At 45.4% G+C, this 25,760-nt stretch overlaps 2 protein-coding genes across 8 annotated transcripts in view; both read left to right on the top strand.

Moving 5' to 3' along the window:
- The first annotated feature begins 8,000 nt into the window (after positions 1–8,000).
- Positions 8,001–8,936, top strand: LOC118832316 (basic proline-rich protein-like). The gene is made up of 2 exons (XM_036739677.1): positions 8,001–8,221; positions 8,381–8,936. The coding sequence occupies exons 1-2, from the start codon at positions 8,001–8,003 to the stop codon at positions 8,772–8,774; spliced, it is 615 nt and encodes a 204-aa protein (XP_036595572.1). The 3' UTR covers positions 8,775–8,936.
- A 128-nt stretch (positions 8,937–9,064) lies between these two features.
- LOC118831913 (sarcolemma associated protein) overlaps positions 9,065–25,760 on the top strand; it is a 150,357-nt gene continuing 133,661 nt past the window's right edge. For all 7 annotated transcript variants that reach the window (XM_036739397.1, XM_036739396.1, XM_036739393.1 and 4 more), the window contains exon 1: positions 9,065–9,362. In XM_036739397.1, the coding sequence (XP_036595292.1) occupies positions 9,165–9,362 (198 nt within the window). In that variant the 5' untranslated portion in view covers positions 9,065–9,164. The remainder of the gene's footprint in view (positions 9,363–25,760) is intronic.

Here is a 25,760-nt window from a genome sequence, read left to right as displayed (position 1 = left end):
CTAACACTTAACAGCCTGGGTAGGGTGGAGTGGAGAAGTACAACCTTTTAGGTTTACTCTGCATCATGCACATTTACTCCATCACTTTCTTCAGTCTAGACAATCAACGAAACAATAAATCAAACCCGGGTTTGCAGTGTTGACTGATTTCTTGAGCTGAAGATGCTCATGGGGTCTTTCTAAAGTATACGAAGTGCTGGGGCAGCTAGGTGGCACAGTGAGTAGAGTGCCAGCCCTGGAGTCAGGAGGACCCATGTTCAAATCTGACCTCAGACACTTGACACACTTACTAGCTGTGTGACCTTGGGCAAGTCACTTAATGCCAATTGCCCGGCCTCTCCCCCCTGCAAAAAAGAAAAAAAACAAACAGAAAATTGTACAAAGTGCTGAGCTACCAAGTGGCTCATCATCCCCAAAAACCCAAGCAACAAGTCCCTTGGTCTTTGGGATCCCCAGAGATTTCCAGAGAGCTCTGGGTACATGTTCCCTGGGTTGGCTTATGGAGGCTCATTCAGCCTCACTACATTATTACTTGCCAGGGTCATATAGCTATAATCTTCAGTGTCTGAGGCTGGATATGACTCTAGGGCCAGTGCTCTAACCCCTGTGCCACCTAGTGACCTCAGACACTAGCTGTGTGACCCTGGGCAAGTCACTTAACCTATTTACCTCAGTTTTCTTATCTATAAAATGAGCTGGAGAAGGAAATGGCAAACCACTCCAGTGTCTCTGCCAAATGGGATCAAGAAGCATCAGACATGACTAAAATGACAGAACGGCAACAGAAATGCTGGAGGAGAACCAAGAAAGAGCAGAAAATTTGGAGTCAGGACTTCAGAAAAGAAAAGAATCGAGGAGAAGAGAGCAATTGATGGTGTCAAAGGCTACAGAGACGTCAGGAAGCGCAAAGATTGAGAAACTGCTGCTGGGTTGGGTGATTATCGGTAACTTTGGACAGTATTGCTTTAGTTGAATGATGAACTTGGAGGCCAGACTACCGAGGGTCTCCAAGGACGTGAGAGGAGTAGCAGGGGGAGGCCCCAGGATGGAGGACCGTCTGTCAGATGATGGGTGGTGATGATAATTGGATGAAGCGAGGGAATTTTTTTTAAGAATGAGGGAGGCACGGGCAGGTTTGTAGACTAGAAAAGGAGATTGGATAGGGAGAGTAGTCAGATACTTGTTTTCCTTCTGAGGGGAGATGGAGACAGAAATGGAGTTTTAGAAGCATATCCATGGGGATCATTTTGAGCCCACCCATTGGAAACTTGATCCAGCTTGATTTGGAATGATTGAGGCTGTCCTATTAAAACTCTTGACTTCAGCCCAAATGAGATTAAAATGCAATAGAGAAGTGTTTGACATAATAAAAAGTACACAACATAGATAATGTGAATTTCTGGTTTTCAAAGTCAAAATGCAGGGATACGTCTCTATTTAAGTTTGACACCATTGCTGTAGAACTCTCTTTCTCTTTCCATATATGTGTATTTGTGTCTGTATGTATTTATATATTTCTATTGATCATTTCTAGGTTATTCATTTTTAACTTACATTTTTTGGATTGACATCTTTTGTTTCCCCAAAGAGAAATCTATCTTCCCCCTAGCCAATTAGGAAGGCAGGAAACAAGCATTTACTAGTCACCCACTGCGCTCTGGGCACTTTGCTACGCATCGTACAGACACCATCTCATTGAATCTTCATGACAACCCTAGGAGGAAGGTACTATTATTATCCTTATTTTATAGTTAAAGAAACTGATGCAAAAAGGATTAAGTGATTTGTCCAGAGTCACACAGCTAATAAGTGTCTGCGATTGAATTTGAACTCAGTAAGATGAGGCTTTTTGGTTCCAGGCCTGGCACTCTGTACACTGTACCACTTAGCTGCCCTTATACAAAGTGCTTAATAAATGTTTATTGGTTGACTCACTAAAGTAAGAAAATTACATTTTTGGGTGGGGGATGCCACTTTATAATGCTTCTTCAATTGAATTAGCTACTTAGTTTATAGCTCTTAAGGGTTTATTAAAAAACCCAACTAGATTCAGAAGTATTTTTTAAAATATGATAAACTATGATAAACAAAAAGCAACTTGAGAAAGGTGGAAAATTATTAAAAGAAATAAAATTCTTAACCAAAAAGGGCATTTTCCTATAAATGAATATTTATAATAGTCTCCTAGGTTGAGGATAACAGCAGATATCCCACTGGAGGTACCTGGTTTGGGGGAATTGACCAGATAAAGCATGGAGACCCATGTATCAGTCTATGAAAACCCAGGTTTGGGGTCAGTGAAAGCAGCTTTAGGCCACTGAGAGTGCCTACAAAGGGATATATCCTTTGCAAATAATCATTGTGCTGGGTCAGGATTCAGAGGCCAGGGTTCCAAGACTGTGGCAAAAGCTAAGGTGTGGTCAGCATGTAATATAATACTCTGAAATGTACACCATGCATGAAGAGCTTCCAGGAGCAGAAGTTGATTTTTCTAAGTGGTTACCTCCCAGCTTCCACTATCTTTAGAGCCCTTGGGCAGATACCTGCTGAGTAATGTGGTGGCTGCTTAATAAAACCTAACCTCCCAGAGGCTAACAAAAGCCTACTTATTTAAAAAAATGAAATGCTCAGCAACAAGTTCATATTGATGGGTGTGATGCTTTCATAAATAGCAAATAGACATTTATCAGAAAATAAAAAAGTAATAAATTTTAGTTTATAGGATTTTATTAAAATGAAACAGAAAGTAGAATTGTATTTAGTAAAGAGATTTTATATATGTATGTGCATACATACTATATATAATTAAAAGTATTAAGGCTGAGGGATTAGTAATAACCAGTTACCATAGGCATGATCTGCTTGTGTCTTTATCAATGAGAGATCTTAGCCACAGTTGGAAAAAAGCTCATTATTGGCAAAGCCTCATCACCCTTTGAGATCCCATCAGCTTTTGGACTCCACCTTATCACCCCACTGTGTCCCTCTGATTGGAGGATAGAACCATGAATTCCAAACTCTCCCTTTAAGGAGGGCACTCAGCTCAGAACATCTCATCTCTCACCTGGCTTTACTACTTTGGGACTTCTCTGATTTTTTTTATCATGTTACCTGGGAGATTTTCCAAGTACTCCCCTTCCCCCCATATTTCAGGTGTCCCTCAATAGACTGTAAGATCTCTGAGGGCAGGGAGTGTCTTTTTTTTTTTTGGCATTTGTCTCCTCAGCTCTTAGCACAGTGCCTGGCACATAGTGGGCTCTTAATAAATGTTTACTTATTGATTGATGATCGACTGGATGGATGGAACCAGCATTTTGTAAGGCCTACTATGTGCTATGCACTGGGCTAAGTGCTTTACATATATTATTTTGTTTGACTTTAATTAAAAACAATTCAACAGATCCCACTATGTGAATATCGCTGGCTAGTTCGAGTCACGCTTGCCTCCACTGAAGTCCTCTTTTGATCCCCCATCCTGTACTTAGATGACCTTGGTTTCCTGTAAGCCAGTCCAGTGGAGTTCAAACTGTGGTAGGTGCCACCAGGCTGGAGTATGGGCCCATCAATGGGCTGTATATCTGAGGACAAGCCTCGTTAAATTCGGGGAGACTCATTCCCAGCTGAGCTGCAGTTGGATGAATGTTTTAATCGTAGCTACGCCCAAAGACCATTCACTGAAGCCAAGTGGGAGAAAAGAGAGCAGACAGACAGGTAGAAACAAGAGAACTTTTCCAGGAAAACCCAGGGAGGAGAGAGTGTCTCAGAACAGGGTCTGTTAGTAGTGTCAAATACTAAAGAAGAGAGGACAAGGATGGTGGTGAATGCACATCTGATTTAGCAAGGATGATTTGTGGTTTGGTACTGAGTTGGATAAAAGTTGCAGCTAGGTGGCGCTGCAGGAGATAGCACGCTGGGCTTGGAGTCAGGAAGACCAGAGTTCCAATATAACTTCAGAGATGTAGTAGCTGTGTGACCTTGGTCAAGTCACTTAACTCTGCCTCAGTTTCCTCATTTGTAAAATGAGTAGGGCTTCTTAAACTTTTTCCACTTTCGACCCCTTCAGAGCTTCTTAATCTGTTAAACTTTAACTATGTTAACTGTGTTCTTAAACACAGTTTAAGAAGCGTTGATCTAGATGGCATTTGAGGCCCTTATCTATGAAGTTACAAATCACCTTTCTGGTTCAGGAAAACAACAACTTAACTTTCAGGTTTCTAAAGAACAAAATGGCATCTTTAAAAAAGATTTTTTTTTAGGTGTCTGTATTGGAATAAAAAATTTGTGGCAAATCACAAAAATTTGTGGGATTATAGATGTAGCTATAGCTTCTCTGTCTGGGCTTCTTAAAGTATCGTGTCATACCGCAGTGGAAAGAACACACGTCTGTCTGAGGAACTGAATTCTAGACTCACCTTGGCTCCACAAGTTGTTTTTTCTGTCACTTGGGGCAAGTCCAGTCCTGGTCTTCCTCCCTGTCAATTGGAGGCTGTTGAATCTGGGACTTTCTAAGTTCCCTCCCGGTTCTCCTAATCTATTATTCTCAGAAAAGGTGCTTTGTGAGTTTTCCATGTCAGTGTTTCTTCCTGGGGCACTTTTTATTACCTGAAAAACCAGAGGGCCAAAAATAGGTGAGTATAGGCTATGGAATGTTTCGCTGCTCCACCCAGGACACCTGGTCAATGACTGGGTATTTCCACACACTGCAAACCGCCCTGGACTGAAACAACCTCTTAACAAGGAAAGAAGGATCAAGATCGCTTGGGTCTTAATAAAGACAATAGAGGTATTATTTTTAAAAGCATTGGATGCTTTCAGTTTGGACTTCTACCTAATCCTGAGCTAATCCTCCATTTTTGGCTTAATGATATTTGGTACCAGCTAGCTTGTCCTAGCACTGTAATTACACAATGCATATGTGGAGGAAGAGAGAGTCCAGCGTTTGATCATTAACCAGACTTAGAGAAGTATTCTTTGTTGTGCCTTGGAGTTCCTCAGAATTATTTGCTAGTCTTTCACACTGGTAGGTTTGTTTTTTTTTTTTTTTAATAAGAAAGTTGCAAGTGTCTGTTTGTTCTTCCACGACTGATTTGGGCTCCAGAAGTGGTAAAATTGACATCCTTCCACAAAAGAGAAGGCTACTTTATAACTATCACTGTTTCTTAAATTGTATAGAGTTGGTTTGGGACAATTATAATTGTGTGTGTATGGATAGTATATACAATTAGGTAAAAGAATGTCCAGAGACCTTGATGTAACATGTATGTAGTGCTTTAAAGTTGACAAAGGTATTCTCGTCATAACCCTTGTGAGATACGCATTGTAGTAGTAGTAGTATCTCCATTTTGCAAAGAAGGAAACCTCAGAGATGTGGATTTACTTGGGCAAGATCACACCAACTATTAAGTGCCAGGTCAACTAGCATTTATTAAGCACCTGCTGTGTGCCAGGCACTTTGGACACAAAAAAAGGCAAAAAAACAGACCTTGTTCTCCAGGAGCTCACAATGACAGCCAGGCCTTCTGAATCCAGGCCAAAACTGCTTCACCTTTACCACTTTGCCTAAAACAGTAGGCCTGGGATTCTCAGCCTGGAGTACTTATTCAGGTTTGTTTGATTGGGTGTGGAGAGAGATCTTCAATAGACTATTGGCTGTTCAAAGTATTTTTTGGTGTATCCGTATAAATGTGGAATCCCTTAAATAGCCTCCTTGGATTGTGCTAGCAGGTCCAGACTTTTGAGAAGACAACCCCCTGTAGGGGAGGGAGAGTTGAAGTGAGGCTTTAAGGGATTTGTTAAATAGAAAGCAACTTCCAAACAATTTTGCTCCCTTTGCAATTGTTCTGTTTACTAAAGAAGCATTTTTTAAAAACAAACAAAACAAAGTTGTTTTAGTGAGATCTGATTCTTTGTGACACCATTTAAGGTTTTCTTGGCAAAGATACTGGAATGGTGTTTGCCATTTCCTTCTCCAGCTCATTTTACAGATGAGGAAACTGAGGCCAACAGGGTTAAGTGAGTTGCCCAGGGTCACACAGCTAGTTAGTGCCTGAGGCCAAATTTGAACTCAAGTCTTCGTGACTCCAGTGCTCTGTCCACTGGGCCACTCAGCTCCCTCTTAGTGCCAGGTATTTAAATTATAATTATGTGGTGCTGGAAATGCAGCTGTGTTTGTAACTAGTCATTCTGGGTCCATTCTCCTCTTGAAAGCTACATCTTCCAGCAGCTTCTGGGTATTCAAAGACCCAACCATAGGAGAAGACTTACTCTTGCTGTCTTACTAGAAGGGAAAAGTCTAGCCAGAAGGAAGATAATTGAGTACAAAAAGGAAGGTCCTGGGATGCTACAATGGAAAGACCCAGAGGGCCTGGATTCAAATCCCTCCTCTGACTCTTACCACCTGCATGACCTCAGATAAGTCCGTTCATCTCTGAGGTCTCAATTTCCTCATCAGTAAAATGAGGTCACTTAAGTGGTAGTGGCCAGTAGATACAGCCCCAGCCTGGGAGTAAGAAAGACTTATCTTCCTGAGTTCAAATCCAGCCTCAGACACTTCCTAGCTGTGTGACCTGGGTAAGTCATTTAAGCCAGTTAGCCTCAGCTTCCTAAAATGAGCTGGAGAAGGTAATGGCAAACCATTCCAGTGTCTTTGCCAAGAAAACCCCACATGGGGTCACAAAGAGTTGGACGCCACTGAACAATAACTTCTGCTTCAAAATCTGAAACTTTTACCCTGAGATCACCAAAACAAAAATGGTGGAGGCCAAACTTTTTCCCTTCTCACTTAGAGATGATTTTCTTTAAGATTTTTTGGACTTCTTATTGAGTTCACCTGGGAGTCCACCCCCTGGGACTCCAAGACCCAGCTTTTGGTATGATGACAATAAACGTTTACAGTTTTTTTTTTTTACAGTGTATTGTATAAGATCTATAGTCTCTGGATCTTCCTTTCCTTGTTTGTAAAATGGGAATGAGGAAGAGGGTGTGAAAGAGCAGGCAGTAGATCAGCCTTCTTAATTTCCAAGTCTCTCTCTACCCATAGCCATCGGTCTATAGTTGGAAGGGATCTTAGAACTCATCCAGTCCTCTGAATTCCTTTTAGAGGAGGTAACTGAGGGCGGGGAGGGAAAGTGACCTGCCCAAGCAATAGCTGATAAACATTTATTGAGTGCCTACTGTGTTCTGGGCAAGGTGCTAAGTTTGGGAGACACAAAGAGAGGCAAATATAAGTGCTGCCCTCGGGGAGTTTACAGTCTAATTGGGGAAGTTAACATGAAAAAAACCAGGCACAAATTATTATCTATCTACATATATGTATATATACATATCCACAAATACGTTTACATTTTATGACCTCGTTCCAATTTGTCAAATATTTATATCACATATATTTATATTCGCTATACATAAATGCATATGATAAATTGGAGAAAAGTTATAAAATTACTAAGTGGCAGCGGCTGGATTTGAACGCACAGCATGGAGGGGTGGGGGGCGGGGGGAGGGGGGCGCGGTATGATGGAGGAGGAGGGGCACTGGGAGGAGGGGAAGGTGTTAAGTGCCAGCACGCCCAGCCACAGGTGCTTACGACAGAACAGGGAGGGAGGGGGAGGGGTCAAGGGCAGGGGAGTAACGAGACGATAAGGCCAAAATGCGCATGCTCAGTCACTAGGGCCAAGCTCCGGGGCGAGTAAGCATTTGTCCTTTGGGACCGGTATTTGTCCCTCCCCTGCCTCTCATTTCGACTTTTTTTTGCGCGACTTCCTCAAGCCTCGCGAGACCTGCCTGCCTACAGCTAAGATGTCTGCCAATGCACTTTGCCCTTGGGTGGGAGGCTTCCCATCTCAGGGAAGCATCACGGCAAGTCCCCTGGCCGCAGTTTTACCTCCCCACTGTCAGACAAAATCTCTTCAGGTGGAAGAGGACCAAGGCGCCGGCCGCCACGCTAAGCCCCAGTCTGTAGTCCACTCCCCACTCCCCGGATTTCGCTGCCCTTAAGCAACATGGCGGCATTCGCCTCTCGGTGCGCCCCACCCCCGCCAGTATGGCGCCCCGGCAGCCCGCCCCGCGGCCCGCCCCTCCCCGGCCTCTTTTTGCCCACACCCAATAGGGCCCCCGCGGCGTCGGTCACGTGGGCCTGGGAGTACGGCGCGGGAGAGGGGCCGGGCGGGCGGGCCAGTGCAGGGTGCGCGCTCCCGCGGCCGGCCGTCCGTCCGTCCCGCTGGTAGGTCTCCGTCAGAGTCACTATGGCGGCCGGGGCCGGGGCTGGGGTCGGGGCCGGGGCGGGGGCTGGGAGGGGCGGCGGGGCGGCGGGGGGCGCCTGACGGGCCGGGAGGGCGGGCGGCGCCTGACGGGTGCTGGTCGCGGTTCTTGTCGCCCGCAGGTCGGAAAGTTTGGCGGCGGCGCCGCGTGAGCCGGGGCGGGCGGCCGGAGAGGGCCCCGCAGGCCAGCGTTCGAGGAGGCGAGAGAGCCCAGAGGAGCGGCGACCGGGGGGGCCAGCCGCCGAGCCCAGCCCCCCACCCGGTCCTCGGCCCCCCACGCGCCGCCGCGGACACGCGAGAGCCCAGCCCGGGCCGCCCCCGACGCGCGATGCGCGGCCCCCGCTAGCGCGAGCCCGGCTGGAAAGAGGGAGCGAGCGAGCAAGCCAGAGAGCCGGCCCACGGGCGAGCCTGCCGGCCCACGGGGAGGGGGGACCGTGCTCCATGCGGCAGGGCCGCCACCGCCAGTGTCAGTGCCCACGCGAGACCCGGTCCCGGCTCGTGTCCCCGCGGGCGTGAGCGGCTGCTCCCCCAGTGACTCCCGGAGCGGCCGCGGGTGGATGCGGGACGCCCCCTCCGCGCCGCCCGCCGGGAGTCTCCTCCAATGTGGTTGGAGCCCCTGGGTGCTGAGCCCCAGGGGGATGGAGTGAGGGGCGCCCCCCACGCGTGCTGCTGCTCCTGCTGCGGGGCCCCGCACCCCGGCCATGCCCGGACCGCTCCCACGGTGGTGACCCACGGTGACCCCGACGCGAGGGGCTGATGCCGTCTGGGCTCTGATCGACCCTGCTTTGGGGGGTGGGACGGGACACGCGTGGCGTGGCGGGCACGGCCGTGCTCAGCAGCGTGGCTCAGGAGGAGCTCCTCTTCGGACCCGGGCCTGGCTGGAGCGGGCTCCCCGAGCTGTCCTCAATGCCTTCGGCCCTGGCCATCTTCACTTGCCGCCCCAACTCGCACCCGTTTCAGGAGCGCCATGTCTACCTGGACGAGCCCATCAAGATCGGGCGCTCCGTGGCCCGGTGCCGGCCGGCCCAGAACAACGCCACCTTCGACTGCAAGGTGCTGTCCAGGAACCACGCGCTCGTCTGGTTCGACCACAAGACGGGCAAGGTAAAGCGCCGCGGGGGGAGGGGCTGCCACCAGCGGGCACAGGTGCGCCCACCTGAAGTGTGGGTTCTTACAACCTTGGACCCGGGTTCTGTGGCCGGAGAGACCTGCCGGCCCGCGGGAGGAATCGGGGCCGAGTCCTGCTTCTTGCACCCGGGCAGTGTGGCTTTGGGAAAGGCCCCAGAGTTACCTGGCCCAGGGCTGGCCCCCTAGCACGGGCAGAGGGAGTTTCCTGGTGGAGTTGGTGGAGCCGGTCCGGACCGATCAAGGGCCACGCAGGCCGGAGAAAGTCACTTATTCCTGCTACTTTCTTAGGTTTAGCCGAGGCTCTCAGAACTGACCGGAGGCCAGTGCAGGCTTTTCTAAGAGGATTTAAGAATCTAGGACTAGTGCATTAGGGATACTTTGCAGTAATTCGAGAAAGTCAGACTGGAGGAAAAGGGAAGAAAGTGCTTTGGAATTCTCTGGAATTCCTTGGTTCTGAAATTAGGGTGATGCTGAGTCAATTAGCTTTTAAAGGCAAAAGCAAAAGTTATCCTCAAGTGCATGACATCTGTGCTCATGATTTGGGTGAGAGCAAAGAATCACATTTTAATTTCCTTGGCGAATACCAGCACACTCCCTTACCTGTGGAATACATGTGTCTTATCTCCTCTCTGGAAGTGCAAACCAGGCTTCCTGGAACCTCGTGAAAGTGATTCCTAGGCCGAGTAAAGACCCTCCTGTCGCACAGTCAGCTCTTTCCCATTTTCTTCTCATCAGGTGTTGCATTTGCCCCCAGTGCAGATGACCAGGTGGATTTTGTACACTCAGTGAGACAATTTAAACACCACCTTAAATTTGGGGGGAAAAGTAGTAACTGGTAACCTGAAGGAATCCTTTCTAGGACTGTGGAAAGATAACATCCCAGTGGCTTAGTTGGAGATGACTAAGACTCCAACCGAAGTGGGTGGTTTTTGGCATGGGAATTGAGATGACATGTTAAAAATTTGTACAAAACATGTTCTTGAAAGCTCTGCAACCACAGTTAACCTTTTTAAATGAAACAATTGGATCATTGCTAATATCCTCTTTTCCCACTACCTAAGAGAAGATATGGAAAGAATATTAGCTGTTTGTTAACAGTGCGGTGGTTGGCAGGATTAATCAATACGTGGTACCGTGGCCGATCAGATTGAACCTAACGGTGCGGTGGTTGCAGGATTGATCAATACATGGTACCATGGCCGATCAGATTGAACCTAACGGTGCGGTGGTTGGCAGGATTAATCAATACGTGGTACCATGGCCGATCAGATTGAACCTAACGGTGTGGTGGTTGGCAGGATTAATCAATACATGGTACCATGGCCGATCAGATTGAACCTAACGGTGCGGTGGTTGGCAGGATTGATCAATACGTGGTACCATGGCTGATCAGACTGAACCTAACGGTGTGGTGGTTGCAGGATTGATCAATACGTGGTACCGTGGCCGATCAGATTGAACCACGTGGAAATACAGGCCATTTTAGCTGGTAGTCATTTGGAATTGAGTTACGTAGGGTAGAGAGACCAGTTCAATGACCGTGTTAGCGTTTAATGTTCTTGTGAGAAATGTCCATTGTGAGAACTCTTCTGTGACCTTTATTTCCCCCTTTTCCCTGACCCCTGTCACCCCCTCCTTCCCTCTAGCAGCTACCAGTTTGGGACAAGTTCTCAGTTTCATTTACACTGAGCCACTTAAAGCAGAAATTGCAAATTTAATTATATGCTTGTCCCTGAAGTTAGAGGACTTTGCGTCATCTCATTGAAACAAACTCCAAGGAACTGTCCAGCTTCTTTGGTTGTGCTGGACTTTGCAGAGATAGAATGAGTTGAAAGGAAATCTCTGGGACCTAGAGCATCTTCTGTTAGAGGAGATTTTTGTTGTAAATGAAACAGAGCAGAGGGGCTGGACTGGATGGCCTCCCTTCCACCTCTAAACTTTTGAATAGTAATAAATACATTTGCATAGTGCTTTACAAGAATCTCCAGTAATTTTCACAACAACCCTGGGAGGTAACGCTCCCCGCCCCGCCCCCCCCCCCCCCACCAGGGGAGGAGACTGAGGCAGAGGTTCACACAGCTAGAAGGTGAGAGGCTGGATTTGAGCTCAGGGCTTTCTGACTTCAGGTCTAGTGCTCTCCCCATGCCATTCAGCTACCTCTTTTACTTTATCTGTGTGATCTTGTGAAAGGCACTCAACCTACCTAACCTGGGCCTCAGTCAGTCCTTTGTAAAATGACAGAGGTGGACATGGTTTCCATGGACTCTTTTCATCTCTAAGAATAATAGTGCACATTTGTGTAGGCTTTTGAGCTTTGCAGAGTCTCATTTTATCCTTTTAGCAATCAGGCAGTCAGGAAGAATTTGTTAAGAACGTACTATGTGCTAGGCACTGTGCTAAGCACTGATGACTCAAAAAGAGGCAAAAGACAGTGTCTGCTCTCAGAGAGTTCCCAGTCTAGTGGAGAAAACAGCCCAAAGACAACTTTGTAGGACCATGATCCAGACGGGACAAAGTGGAGAGAATTAGCAGTGATTGGGGGGAAAGCGCTAGCATTAATGGAGACCCATAGAGGCTTCCCAGAGAAGGTGGACTTTTTAGCAGGGACTTGAAGGGATGCAGGAGGTGGTGATGATGGGGGAGACTTCCAGGCTTGGGGGGCAGCCAGAGAGAAGGCCTGGAGCCCAGGGAAGGAAGGAGGGTCTTGTTGGAGGAACATCCAGGAGGCTGAGGCCGCTGGATCACTGAGTACCTGCTGGTGAGGGAGGTGTAGGAAGGCTGGAAAGGGAGGAGGGGGCTGGGTTGGAAAGGGCTCTGAATGCCAAGCAGAGTGTTTTGTATTTGATCCTGGAGGTGATGGAGAGCCCCTGGAATTGGCTGGATAGAGAGGGGTGGCATGGTCAGGCCTGCACTTCAAGAAGGTTATTACTTTGACAGCCTGAGTGGAGTTTGAACTGGAGTGGGGACAGACTAGTCTGGGAGATCAGCCAGGTTAGTGCAGTTGTCCGAGAGTGAGACAGCGAGGGCCTGAACCAGGTGGGGCAGTGTCAGAGGAGAGAAGGGGGCATCGAGGGATGTTAGGAAGGTAAAATCAATAGCACCTGGCCCCTGGATGTGGGGGAGCCAGAGAGGGAGGGCTTGGGAGCCTGGGGGTCCTCAGCAGTAACAGCAAAGGGAGAAAGAGAGGAGAGTTTTGGACTTTTGGACATGTTGGCTTAAGATGTCTACGCATCGTCCTTTTGGAGATGGCCAATTGGCAGGGTGCGAGTCTGAAGGTTAGGAGGGAGATCCGAGAAGCTTCCCTGTACTTCCTTTTTCAGATGAGGAAAGAGAGGCCTAGGGCCCTTAAGTGACTTGCCCATAGTCACCCAGTAAGTTACTGTTTAAGGTGGGATTTGAATGCATATCTTCTTATCCACATCTGATTGTCTGCTGTTTCCTGCTTTACCATTAATGTTGTTCTTTGCCTGATTTATCAACTGGTAGAGACCGAATTTTGAATTCCAAACTCATTGTGGGCTCCCAGTGGCCCCTTTAAAGTCAGCTTTACACAGAGTGTGCTGTGATTGTGCCCTGACAGAAAAGAAAATAAAGATGAAATGGAGGGTATGCTCAGAGGAATGATAACCTGGCGCTTTCCAAGTCAGTGTTCTCTGTCTACCTGATGTTTCAGACCAAGGCCAAGGGGCTACAGAAGGCTGGCCCTGGGGCCCAGTCCTTAGGATCCGACTGTCTCTGATGACTTGGGTGACCCCGTGGGGACCCTCTATGGGGAGGAGCCAGAGGGCAGGGAGGCTCCAGGCCCTTTGTTCTGCCACCTTCATGCCCTTCTGTGTCATGCCAAGTTTGTGTGGCAAGGCCTGCAGAGCACTAGAGACAAGTTCTCCAGGAGTGTACCAAAGTCCTCTGGGAGTCAATGCCCCAAGCATTTATTAAACACCAGCTCCCATGCTGAAGGTGCTTGCCACCGTTCTCTTGTTGTGTTACATGAACACATCAGTGATTGGAGAAAGAAAAGAGAAGGGGGATCAAGGAAAGGCTCCCTGTAGGAGGAGGTCCCTGAGCTGAGCTGGGAAGGAGGCTAGGGGACAAAGTGCTGGCAGCTTTGTGGAGCCGCCTAGAGGAGGGGAATGGAGCCATTTGTCCTGGGATGTGCTCTGAAGAGCGGGGATGGCAGAGCAGTTTGCAAGGTTTGGCAGGAGTCAGCCTAAGAAGGGCTTTTGGTGCCCAGCAGAGGAGGGGCAGCAGGAAGCCATAGAAGGTTGTGGACCAATGCAGGGAAAGTGGCCACACTTCACCTGGGAGAGGTGATCCTTCTTTCAAGACTCTGCTCAGTCTGTTAGTGTCCTCCCTCCCAAAACTAGCCTCTACTCACTTTGTATTATTCGGTTTTTAGGTATGACTGACTGATTTCCCTAGGTAGAATGTAAACTCCTTGAGGACAGGAACTGTTTGCTGCTAGAACATACTTAGTGAGCATGTAATATGTGCTTGTTGATTGACTGCTTTAGGAAGATTATTTTGTTCGTTTTTGGAGTATGGGTGATACCAGAGAGATACTGGAGACAGACTAAGAAGGGTCAGTAGAGAGAAGAGATGAGGGAGTGAGCGAGGGCAGTGCGTCTGTGAGTGGAGAGAAGGCACCAGCTGTCAGAGATATTGTAGTGATAGCTATCGAAAGAGAGTACTGAATGGGTAAGAGGGTGAGGGAAAGTCAAGAGGCTTGTGAACCTGGGTGATGAAAAGGAAGGGGGCCCAAATTGGACAGTGGGAGTTTGACAGGTTTATTTAGTAGGTGATATGGAGCTCAGGAGGGAGAGAGTCGCCCGATATATAAATTTGAGAGTCGTCTGCATAGACATGATTGACCCCCAGAAATTGGTGCTATCAGTGAGGGGTGGTGTAGAGAAAAAAAGGGCCCAGGACACAGCCTTGGGGAAAGACTCAGGGTCACAGGGTTACGGGTGGGTCCAGGAAGGAGGCTGTGACAGGGCAGTTAGGGAGCAGGAGAATCAGGACAGGGGAGTGACCTGAATGCTAAGGCACAGAATAGGGAGAGGATGGGTAGGTCAGTGGTGTCAGAGGCCACCAAGGCTCAAGAAGGATGAGGAGTTGGGGAGCCATTACAGGATGTGGGTGAGAGGTGAGTGACATAACCCAGCCAGGGTTTGAGGAGGATGTGGTAGGAGTCAGTGTGATCCCCTGGGGATCTCCATAGATCCAGCAGCTGTTGGTTGTGGGAGTTAGAGAAGCAACCATTTCAACAAGTGTTGGGAGTCTTCATCGACTGGGACCTTCATGGCAAAATATGGATGGATGGGCCTTTGTTTGCATTAGATATGAGTGAGGAAATTGAGAATGTTTATCAGGCACTAGTAAATGAAGAACAGTTTTGAAAGCCTGGTCTCCTTTTTCACTTAATTTTTAATTACATCTCAGGACAATGAAAAAGAAAATGTTAAAAGGATAAATTCTTTCAATCTGTTTAGAGGAAGAACCATGTACAAGCATGAAGATCTGATTAAATTTGTGGATTCTTTGTCTTGATAATGGAGTACTTTGGTTTTTTCCCCCCCAGACCAACTGCCTCTTTAAAGGGACAAGGCTAGGGATTGGTCTTGTTTTCATTGATAGAAGAAACACGCAAATGAGGAAACTCCCTTTACCAATGCAGGTTGGCACCTTGTCATTACTTAGTAGTCTTAGCTGCCTAGAGCAGAGGCATCCAACATGGGCTGCCTGCAGCCCCAAGCAGTCGGAGTGTGGCCTGAGCCAGACTGACAGGTAATTGTGGAACATTTAACAAAATAAATAAAACCCCAGTAAAACACAGATACTATTAACAATGTGTGGTTTTCTAAGTCAATATGCGGCCCGAAGGGATCCTCACATATGGATTAGTGAGTGGCTCCTGTTTTTAGTTGAGTTTGACACCACTGACCTCGCACAGTGAGAGGGTCAGTGACTTCCTTCTGCAGGGTCACTCAACTGGGATGGAAGTGCTGGAGGTGGCATAGTAACGAAGGAAAGGACATCTTTGTGTCTCTAGCTCCTGCTGCTTTTCCCCTCCTTTAAGTGAAAATGATGGTGGAAGAAAGGTGGTGAGACTGATGTTCTTGATGTAAATTCCTTCATGTTCATTTCAGACGAGGAGAAAGGGGACGACAGCATTTAGCTTCTCCTAGTTTCAATCCCCAGAGAAGTTTAGGACTCTTCCTTCCAACCACTAGAGAGTTTGGGGCCTAAAGCAGCCAGGCTCTTACAATAATCTCATAGAGCACTGGGTAGGTTTTTTAATGTTAAGTTTTATTCCAATGCATTTAATTGATGACTTTTGTTTTCTGTGCCAGTCATTCTGAATATTAGTCTTCCCTCTGCCTAAGGCCTCCCCTTTCATTAGCCCTCCCTGTATCATGGGAAGACAGTTCGACAAGAACAGTTGTCACAGTGAATGGTCTAAAACATATTCAGCATTCTGCTCCTGATGCCTCCCACCTCTACTGAAAAGGTGATGCTTCTGCCACATCTATTTTTCCGCCAATTAGTCACTAGAATTACTCAGACCTGTGTCATTTTCAAAGTCATCTTTCACCTGTGGGCATTTTCCACACCAGACCTGTGAGGAGGGCAGGGCAGCTACTGGTTCCATTTTACACGTAAGGGAAAAGTACCCTTGAAAGTGCAGGTGACTTGTTCAAGATTAGTGGCAGAACCGGCCTGAGATCTGGGTCTTCCAAAGAGTTCTCAAAGTAGTCCACCTGACTCTCTTCTTAGAAACTTCATTGCTGACTACACATTTTGTAACTTTGGTGAAGTGTCTCAGAGTTTTCACTAAAATAATTGTTTTAAAGAAGACATGTTTTTGGAGTTTTAATCTCCAGCTCTTCTAGTGACCTGCTACTATGTTGCATTGTAATCTAAACTGTGGCTTTGTGGACACAACCAAAATGGCATGTGACAGAATTGCAAAGCCTCGGTTAATTATTTCTGGGTCAGCTTACATTTTTGGCTAATGCTCTTGCCCCTCCTAGAGGTAGTTTGAGGCTCTTTTCTTCTTTGTCATACATTTCAGCAGCTGACCTAGGTTTGGGGGCTTGTACCTATGAAACGAGACATTGAATGTCAGACATTAGTCTGATGTTGACATTTTTTATTTTTTAAGCAACACCTTTTTTTAGAGGCATAATTTAAGCAGCTAGGTGCCACAGGGGACAGAGCACTAGGCCTGAAGTCAGGAAGATCTGAGTTCAAACCTTGTCTTAGACACTTAGTAGCCACGTGACCCTTGTGTTTGCCTCAGTTCTTCATCTGTAAAATGGGGGCATGCTGGAGAAAGAAATTGCAAACCACTTCAGTATCTTTGCCAAGGAAGCCCTCTGGACAAGTGACTAAACAACTATTACATACAAACTGGACAATGCGGTATAATTAGGTTTTTGTTCTATAGGCTTGATTGTTAAATATGCTACCTTTGGTTTAGACTTTGTATTGAAAACATGGCTAGATGTGTAAAGATTTAAATGTTTTTAGGCTCCTTTAGGCAGGCATTTTTATTTAAATTTATAACTACATAGTGTGGCTTTTGATGCCAAATGATTATAATTTGTGATATAGATGCCGTATTTTAATATATTTTGCAGGTTCTGTGTGAGGAAGAGCGCTGGACTAGGCTAGGAGTCAGGAAATTGGTTTCTAGTCTCCTATGTCACAGATTGGCTGTGTGACCTTGAGCAAGTCACCTGTCTAATCTTTAGTTTCCTCATCTGTAGAATGAGGGGATTGGCTTAAAAGATTATTTAAGGTTCCTGTCAATTCTAACATTCCATGAGTCTATGGTAAACATATCTGAAATATTGCTTCTATTTAACAGAATTCTGTAAAATTGGTTCTGCAGAATTTTCTTCTGTGTATTGTAGAAGAAGAAATCAGTATGTTTATATGTGAATTTTTTCCATTGTAGGTTAGAAAAATGGACAAATATGCTAAAGAGGTTTCTTTTTGGTAGGAATTTAATACATGTTAAAATGCTCTTTCCATTTGGTGTTATGCTTTTAAAAAGTGAGAAAACTGTTCACTCCCTGTGACTCTGAGATAAGGCCAGCGTCTCAAAGATGTCATGTAGACAAAGTAAAATGCCATTGACATAAAAACAGTCTTAGCAGCACTTTTATGGTAGCAAAGAACTGTTAGGGAATGGCCAAACATATTGTATGCCCAAATGTAGTGGAATATGGGTAACTGTGCCATGAGAAATGATGGTTACAGAGAATTGAGAGAAATGTAGGAAGACTTAGGTGAACCAAGGCAGAGTGAAGTAAGTAGAACCAGGAAAACAATATATACAATACCAGAGAAAGGATGAGAGAGATATGAGAATAATCCACCCATGTACACACCTTTATGTTTATGTCGACTCTGTCCGGCATAGATTGCTTCTGCATGGTCTGGTTGTGCCTCCCTGAATTGGTCTTCCCTCATGCTAGTTCTGTAGCCTTACATTGGAGACTGTGGCAGTTGGGTTGCATGTAGTGGTTATGTTCCTGTTGCCAGTGAGAACAGATGTCTCCAGGAATCATTAGTGGACTTGTTCCATTTTGTGTTTGTTCTCCTTCCAGTTTCATCTGTGAATGCAAGGGAGGTGACTTGACTCAACTGGATCTCCCACCAGGCTCTCGTCGGGTTTGTTCTCAGCTGCATCTCACTGTTTTGTGAGGCTCCTCTGAGCTGGTTTGGCCTTTGGTGGTCAGCTTGAAGCAAATTGTTGACTGGATAAGATGTTTTCTGCTCTCTTTCTGCCTTCTTGTTTCAGTAATTTTGGCTTCATTTACACTTGTCTAAGAAATTAGGGTGGGATCTTCTTTACTTTTACTTGTTTCCCATTTTTCGGAGTTGACAGGTTGGTTTAGAGAGCCTGCATCCGGGTAGCTCCTTTTCCATATTCTTTTTGCTTCTTATTTGGTGTGGACTTTGACATTCATTCCAGCCAGACTGTGACTTTGTTTGCGCCACGTTTGATTCTAAAATGTCTCCTCCATTTGGTACTCCATGTGGGTACTTGTTTCCCAGTCATGGTTAGGTCATTCTACTGCTCTGTGATGGTGTTTGAGATCCATCATTTTGGGTACCTTTTTGAAAGACTCTTTTCTTGAAGAAAATATTCATAATAGGAGAATTTAGGTAAGTTTATAAAAAGTCTTTGGTATTTTCAGTTCTTCATCCTGAGTCATGATTTCTAATATAATTTTTTGCTATTTTCTCCTTCCCTCACCTTTGTATTTAAATAACTGAATATGTTGCTTTCCTCCACTGGAATGTAAGTTCCTTGAGGGCAGAGCCTTGTCTCATTTTACATTTATATCCCCAGTCCCTAGTACAATGCCTGAGACCCTTAATGAATACTTTTTGGATGATAGAATTTTGAAGTAAACATTGGCTTTGGAAGAGGTCATTTTTCATAGATTTTTCTTTACTTATTTGTTCTTATTTACATAAATAATATTTATTTTTTCCCCAATTTCATGTAAAATTTTTTTAACATTCATATAAAAAATTGAGTTCCATATTCTCTCCTTTCCTTCCTTTCTCCCCTCCCTCCTCATTGAGAAGGCAAGCAATTTGATATAAGTTATGCATGTGCAATCATGCAAAACACATTTCTGTATTAATCATGTTATGAAAGAAAACACAGGACCCTCCCCCCCCCAAAAAAAAAACCCAACCCCAAAATAAAGTGAAAAATAGTTTAGATCTTTAGTTTAGTTTAGACTTCATCAGTTCTTTCTCTGGAGGTGGATAACATTTTTCATCATAAGTCCTTTGGAGTTATCTTGGATCATTGTATTGTCGAGAATAGCTAAGTCATTCACAGTTGATCCTTACAATATCCTTGTTACTGTGTACAATGTTCTCCTGGTTCTGCTTACTTCACTTTGCATCAGTTCATGTACGTCTTTCCAGGTTTTTCTGAAATCAGCCTGCTTGTCATTTCCTACAGTTATTCATTCTTCGCAGCACATCTTGGTGAATAATTTTCTTTGCAGTGGTCTGCTGGCTTGTGAGTATCAAGCATATGCAAGATGAAATAGCCTAGTGTTCCATAAAATGATATCTCTTGTTGTCTCTGGGTACAGGACGAAAACAATGTCTTTATATCTCTGGGAAGACTCTGCCAAATGAACATCCATTTAATGGAAGCTTTATGTCACCTCATTTCACTTGTGGTCAGAATATCACCATAAACAGAGTTCATTTCTTCTGGTCATGAGTCAGTTCTGTTGTTGGACAAAATGTCGCATGTTAAGTACCAGTGTTTTGGTTGGTTTTGCCAAACTTTGTTTTTAAAATTTTTTTATAAAGTATGGCATTCTAGGACAGGGAAGGGGAGGACAGATATGGAAATGGGAATGTAAAGACAAATGATATAGACATAAGATTTAAACAATGCATCAATAAAAATAAGAGATAGGAAAAACATTTAAAAAGAATGCCAACATTTACATAATTATCTGCAGGCCATCTCAGCATCCTCAGCCCCCTCAGCTGCCAATCTCAACACTCTTGCCTATGAAAGTGGAAGGAGGCTGGCTGCGCAGGCCAGAGAGCAAGTTTGTGGTCTTGTCTGTCTGGGGCAGCACCTGGTGGCCGACCTTCTGGTGATGAACCTCTGAGCAGTCTGGCTGGTGCTCGAGCAGTGGGGGCAGTGTGGCCTCTCACCAAAGCCCATTTGCCCTGCTATTAGAACTATTGATCTGGCTGCTAGTGTAGCCTTTGAGAACTCCGGGTCCCCTCTGGCCCTGAGGGGTCCCTGTGTCTGTCCCCTCTGGGAAGAGTTTTATATTCCATCAGACCTTAAGTGACATCTGTGTAAAATGACTTTTCCTCACAATCAGAGTCTTTGTGTTAGGGGATCAGTCCTCTGGTCTCATTCTCTTTACCCAGCAGCCCCTGCTGCCCACCTCTTACACTCACCTGTCTTGTGGGAGCGTCAGGATCCTTCATGGCACTCAGGCCTGTCCGAATTCTGCAGTCAGTTTGGAAAGAGGAGAGGCCAGGTCAGGTCCTGCCTGGAGCTCGTGCTGGCTTTGTGACTCGAGCCTCCTTGCTTCTCCGTGAAAGGGGATACACAATTGCAATAGCTCAGAAAGAAATGTGTGAGATGCACATTGAGAGACGTTTCCACTCCAGGTATTTATGGCATTGGTGTGGTCAGCGACAGCTGGACGTGCTGTGCCTTGACCCCAACATAGTGATGTCATTTTGGTCCTCTTTGAGAATGAGGGACAATGACCAGCCAGCTGAAGATTGAATGAGTTCATGTGTGATTTGTGGATTTTATAAATCGCTGTATAAAATACATGTGACCTTTTGAGTCTTTTCATGCTGCTTCCTTCTTACTTGTCACTCTCTAATCCGTGCCCTTCATTTAAATACTTACTGTGCATCAGACACTGTGATCGGAGGTGGGGGTGCAAAGATACAAATGAACCAGTTCCTGCCCTCAAGGAGCTTCCATTTTACTTGTGGAGAATATACCTAATATGTCCCTAAGTGTATATGAAAGACAGAAAGTAGAGTTATGAGCAGTCGGGGGAGGCACTTGAACTGAGGTGGTGGTGAGGTTGGTAGGCTTCCCAGCCCTGGGATGTGCCCCTGTGGCCAGAAGGGAGAGACAGAGGGGAAGGAAGGGCTGCCTCCTGAAACTGGAGGCAAATTGGGATTGGATTTAAATGCTACACTGAGGAGACTCTGTTTGAGTCATAAGGTAATAGGGAACTTGATGACCGAGAATAGGTGTAGAGCGTGGCCTTTGTGGGTGGGAGTGTGTTTAATTTTCAGTGTGCCAAGAGAAGAAGGAAAAGGAAAGACTTTGGCAAGGACTTTCCTCCTCCTCCCCCTGTTCCTTCTCCTTCTCCCACCCTCCCTCTCCTTCTTAGACTCCTTGTCTTCCTTAAGGCCTGCCTCAGGCACCTGCCTTTTCCAGGAAGCTTTTCTTGATTTCATCCAGTTAGTACTATCTTCTTTCTCTGCTTATTTTGAATTTATCTGTTTAAATAGTGCATCCCTCAATAGAATGTAAGCCCTTCAGGGGAAAGGAGGGAGGATTTTTGTTTTGTCTCTGGGCAAGCCCCCAGCTCCTAAAACTGAGTCTTGTTCAAAGTAGAGTTGGTGCCAGTGCTTGTTGGATGTAGTTGAGATTTGGAGTGAGTTCTCTAGAAGATCAGAGAAGGGAAGACTCAGCATTGGAAGGATCGAGGACGTGGAGACCCAGCCTGGTCTCAGAAGGAGCACTGGCTTGGAAGGCAGAGGCCCCAGGTTCAAATACTGCCTCTGAGTCTGTGACTTTTGGTGAGCCAAGTGATTTCTCTGGGCCTCAGTTTCCTGCATAAACTAGGGAGTTGGATTGTACAGCCTTAAAAGGTTTTGTCCTGCTCTGAATCTCTGCTTCTGGGCCTTTATGATGGGCAATATTTGAATAAGTGATGTGAATGGATAGGGCTAGGTGGTGTTCCAGGGGGGATCAGAATGAGCAAAAGCATGCAGGGGAACATGAGCATTGGGGCCAGAAAGAGTTTAGTTATGTTGGAGCACGTGGGAGGAGTAAATACTGGATCTGGTTTGCCAGGGAGAGACTCAAATGAAATCCCCAGATACTTGGCTTTTCTCTAGAGTAGGTGAGGTTTCAGTTCTTGAGGGTATTTGTTTATTGCTGAGGTGAAGGGCAAAAAGGGAAGGATTGCTTACCAGATACCCTCTTTATTCTGCATTCTGGTGACCCCTGGGAATCCTTTCTTGATAGTTTAGATTTATGTTCCAAGGGCATTTGTTTGAAAATGTTTTTCAGATCTAATTACGTATCTCCTTTCCACTGTTAATCTCTGTACAACTCATTTCCAAAGGCTCCCTCTTGATTGCAGCCCTCGTGAATTTCTTCCCCTGTTTCAGGTGGCCATGCCCTTCCTCCTTGTTATCTTTCATGTAATAAAAGCCTTCTTTTGCATCTCTCTAATTCCCTTCCGTGTGTTTATTTTGTGTGACAGTGTTAATGTATGCCCAGCCCCGTCCAGATCGAAAGATATCTAAAACTTTGTCTCTCTATCTCAGGTATAGAGTACAGGGGCGGGGGTGGGGTACTTTTAAATGTTGACTTGTCTCCAGCGCTTCGAGGCTGCTAATTTGATATCGAGATGAGAGTGCAAAGGCGTGGGGGTGGGAGATGGAATGGAATGGATGAGGAGGAGCAAGTAGTCATCTAGGATGACTGGAACATGGAGCGTGGGAACGTGGAGCTTTTGGCCTGGACACAGGTCCAGGTCGGGAAGGACTTTAACTGCCAGGTGAGTACGTACTTTCTCCTAAAGGCACGAAGAGCCGTTGAAGCTTTGTGAGCATGAGGGTGACCAGGTTTGATGGAAAGGTAGAGTCTGAGGTCAGGGAAGCCAGTGAGGAGCAATTTGCGCTGGTACAAGTGAGGCAGCTAGGGTGGTGGTGGTGTGGATGGAGATTAGGGGGATGCCAGAGGTACGGAGGAAGTCGAATCAGTTGGGCGTGGGAGTGGAGAGCTGAGGATGGTCTAAACCTCCCCAACATCTGGTATTGAGGGTGTTGCTATAGTATAGTTAGGCCTTCCAGACTTTTTGGTTCATAGGGCTGTTTTTGACCCTACACCAAATGGTTTAATCTCTTACTCTTCTGGCTGCTCCACGAGCTTGGCCCTGAGAAAGAGCATGGACAAGGCCTTGTTTCCACCCCTCCATCCCTCCATGTTTGTGGGGGTGCAGTGCCCTGAGGATGGGCGGCTCGGTGGTGCAGCGGACAGAGTGCCAGCCTGGGGCCAGGAAGACCTGAACTCACAGTGTGTGACACATAGTAAGCACCACATAAATGTTAGCTTGATGGGTTGGTCAGTTTTGTTGAGCTGTTTCTTTTCTATAGGAAATTGCTCTTGGGCGTAGGGTTGTGTCGCACTGTGGTATAGAAACAAGGATATCAATAAAAACACTTGTGCCCCTCCTCCTCCGCAAGACTATCATAATGACCAAGTTTGTCCAGTTTTTACCTCTCCCTTCTTCACACAGCAGGAGAGCCTTGTGTGTGCCGTCAGACTCATTGGGTGTGGCCATTAGATTGGCTCAGTGCTTTTTTTACCCCTGAATTTTTTATTACTAGGACTGGTTGTTAGTGTAAGGGATGGGAAGGGACAGGGATATATTTGAAAATGAAGGCGATATTAAAAGAAAATGTATCCATAAAAATTAAAATAGACTTGATAGCATGACCTTTAAAACCAATTTTTAGACAAAACAGACCAAGTAGTATCTCATTTGTTTCATGATGAGATGATTTTCCTGTCTCTTTCCTGCATTTGTTGTATTTAAAGTTAATTTCAGTAGTCCTGCCAATTTCCCTTTGACTAACAAACTAAGTTGTAAATATAGATCTCTTTGTCATGAAGCAATATGAAATTTCCTCCTAAATGCAACAAGTTTTGAGATGCAGTGTGGTACAGTGATATCAGAAGAGTCATGTGTCCATATCTCCTTTCAGCACTTCCTAGCTCTGTGGCCATGTGCCAGTTACAACCTCTTTCCCCTTTGGTTTCCTCATCTGTAAATGGGGACAAAATAACCTCTCCACTCTCTGTGGGGTCGCTCTGGGAATCACAATCGAGTTTCCAGCCTCCAGATGCTCTCACCTCTTTTGTTGTTGTCATATTGGACATTTAGCCTGCTTCTTGGTGTCTCTTCCGTCTACATCATTGGAGGTTTTTCTTTTCCTTGCTTATTTGATCAGAAATGTTCTATGACAGGCACTGGCTCTGTTGTGTCTGTTACTTTACATCTTGGTTTCCTGCTGGTTAACAGCAGTGGGAAGTAGATTATTCTTATCTAATTCTAGCCCATTTAAATTATTGCTGCTGGGAAAAGTATTGCTGTGCTTTGGTGTTGTGCTGAATCATTTGTGCGGCTTCTTAACATCAATGGGTGTGGGCAAAAGCACAGGCATGGAAAGAAAGAGGATTCCAGCCCTCCGTGTCCAAATTCACTTGGAGTTGAAATTTCCAAGCCAGTTGGGCCCTTTGAGGTCACGTGTGGGAAAGAGTGGTGGGTTAGAGGCAGAAGCCCTGGTCTCCAGTTTTGCCTTTGTTGTTTAGCGCTCAAATAAACCTAGATGAGGCTCTCTAGACCTCAGTTGCCTTCTTTTTAAAGGGCTTGGACCCTTAACTCTTAAAATATATTTTGAGCATATGTAATTGAGCGCTCATAAGGAATTCAGCATGCTTAGGTTGCTTCTTTGTACTTTTTTGATGCCCATATATTTATGGGGAAGGAAATGACTTTATATTAACTTTGGGATTAGATAAGAGGAGGATATTTTCTTCACCAGCTGGACAACTGGACGTTAATTTGGTTAAACATATAAGGTACCAGGGTAAGAAGCTCTCTTGAATGTTACTTAAAAATTATAAATAATATTTTAGTAACGCTTGACCAAATGGATTTTTTTTTTAGCTTTAGTGGTCATACAGCGAGATCTTTTTGTTTTTATTATGGGAAATAACTAACTTTTGAAAGAGAATTTAGAAAATATATACACACTTAGGACTCAGAAACATTCACATTTTAGTTCTTGAAGGTGAGAGTTAGTTTTTAATATTAGTTATACAACTTTATTCCTTTTCGTATTAGTGCTTTTACTACTTTGGATTTGTATGGGTCTGCTTCATTTATTGTTAAATTGAATTTTAGAATAAAAGTTATGAATACGTTTGGTGATTTTTCTGAATGAAAAAAACATTATAAGTGTTTCTTTCTTCCACAAATCCTTGCTTTCAGGCTGCTTGAATTCTAACTGAGGGAGATAGCCCACACTGGAGGCTGCATTGGATGGAAGGCCCAGGGGTTCCACTGAATGCACAGAATTAAGTTATATTTGAACAGATAGGCAATTATTGCTTACTGATAGAGGAATCATTTCTGAATCATCTCTTTGCAGATGTCAAAGTCAATAGCAAAACTAGGAGAGGATAAAGATGTAATGATGCACATTGTCCTCTTAATAGCTCCAGTCAAACCTATTCAAATTTGTTCTATCATATTTTTGCTAGGAAGTGGCTAAAGGAAAAGACTTTGAATATCCAGCAGTTGCTGCCCAAGGGGGGTGCCTGAAGTCCCCAGGAATCACCACAACTGGCATACAGCTTCATATTTTTGCAAGTAGAGAAACATGGCAGCCAAAGACCCATGATTTTAGGATGTAAACCTACTTATAAAATATTGAGGAAGAAAATTATGAGCATCATTGTCTCAGAGACTCACCACTCCTAAAGTAGAACTCTTTTCCCATAAACCTCTTCCAAACTTCTCTTTCAGTCAA

This window comes from Trichosurus vulpecula, chromosome 9 (genome assembly GCF_011100635.1).
Source record: "Trichosurus vulpecula isolate mTriVul1 chromosome 9, mTriVul1.pri, whole genome shotgun sequence".
Lineage (NCBI taxonomy): Eukaryota > Metazoa > Chordata > Mammalia > Diprotodontia > Phalangeridae > Trichosurus > Trichosurus vulpecula.
This window is presented reverse-complemented; position numbering and strand designations above follow the sequence as displayed.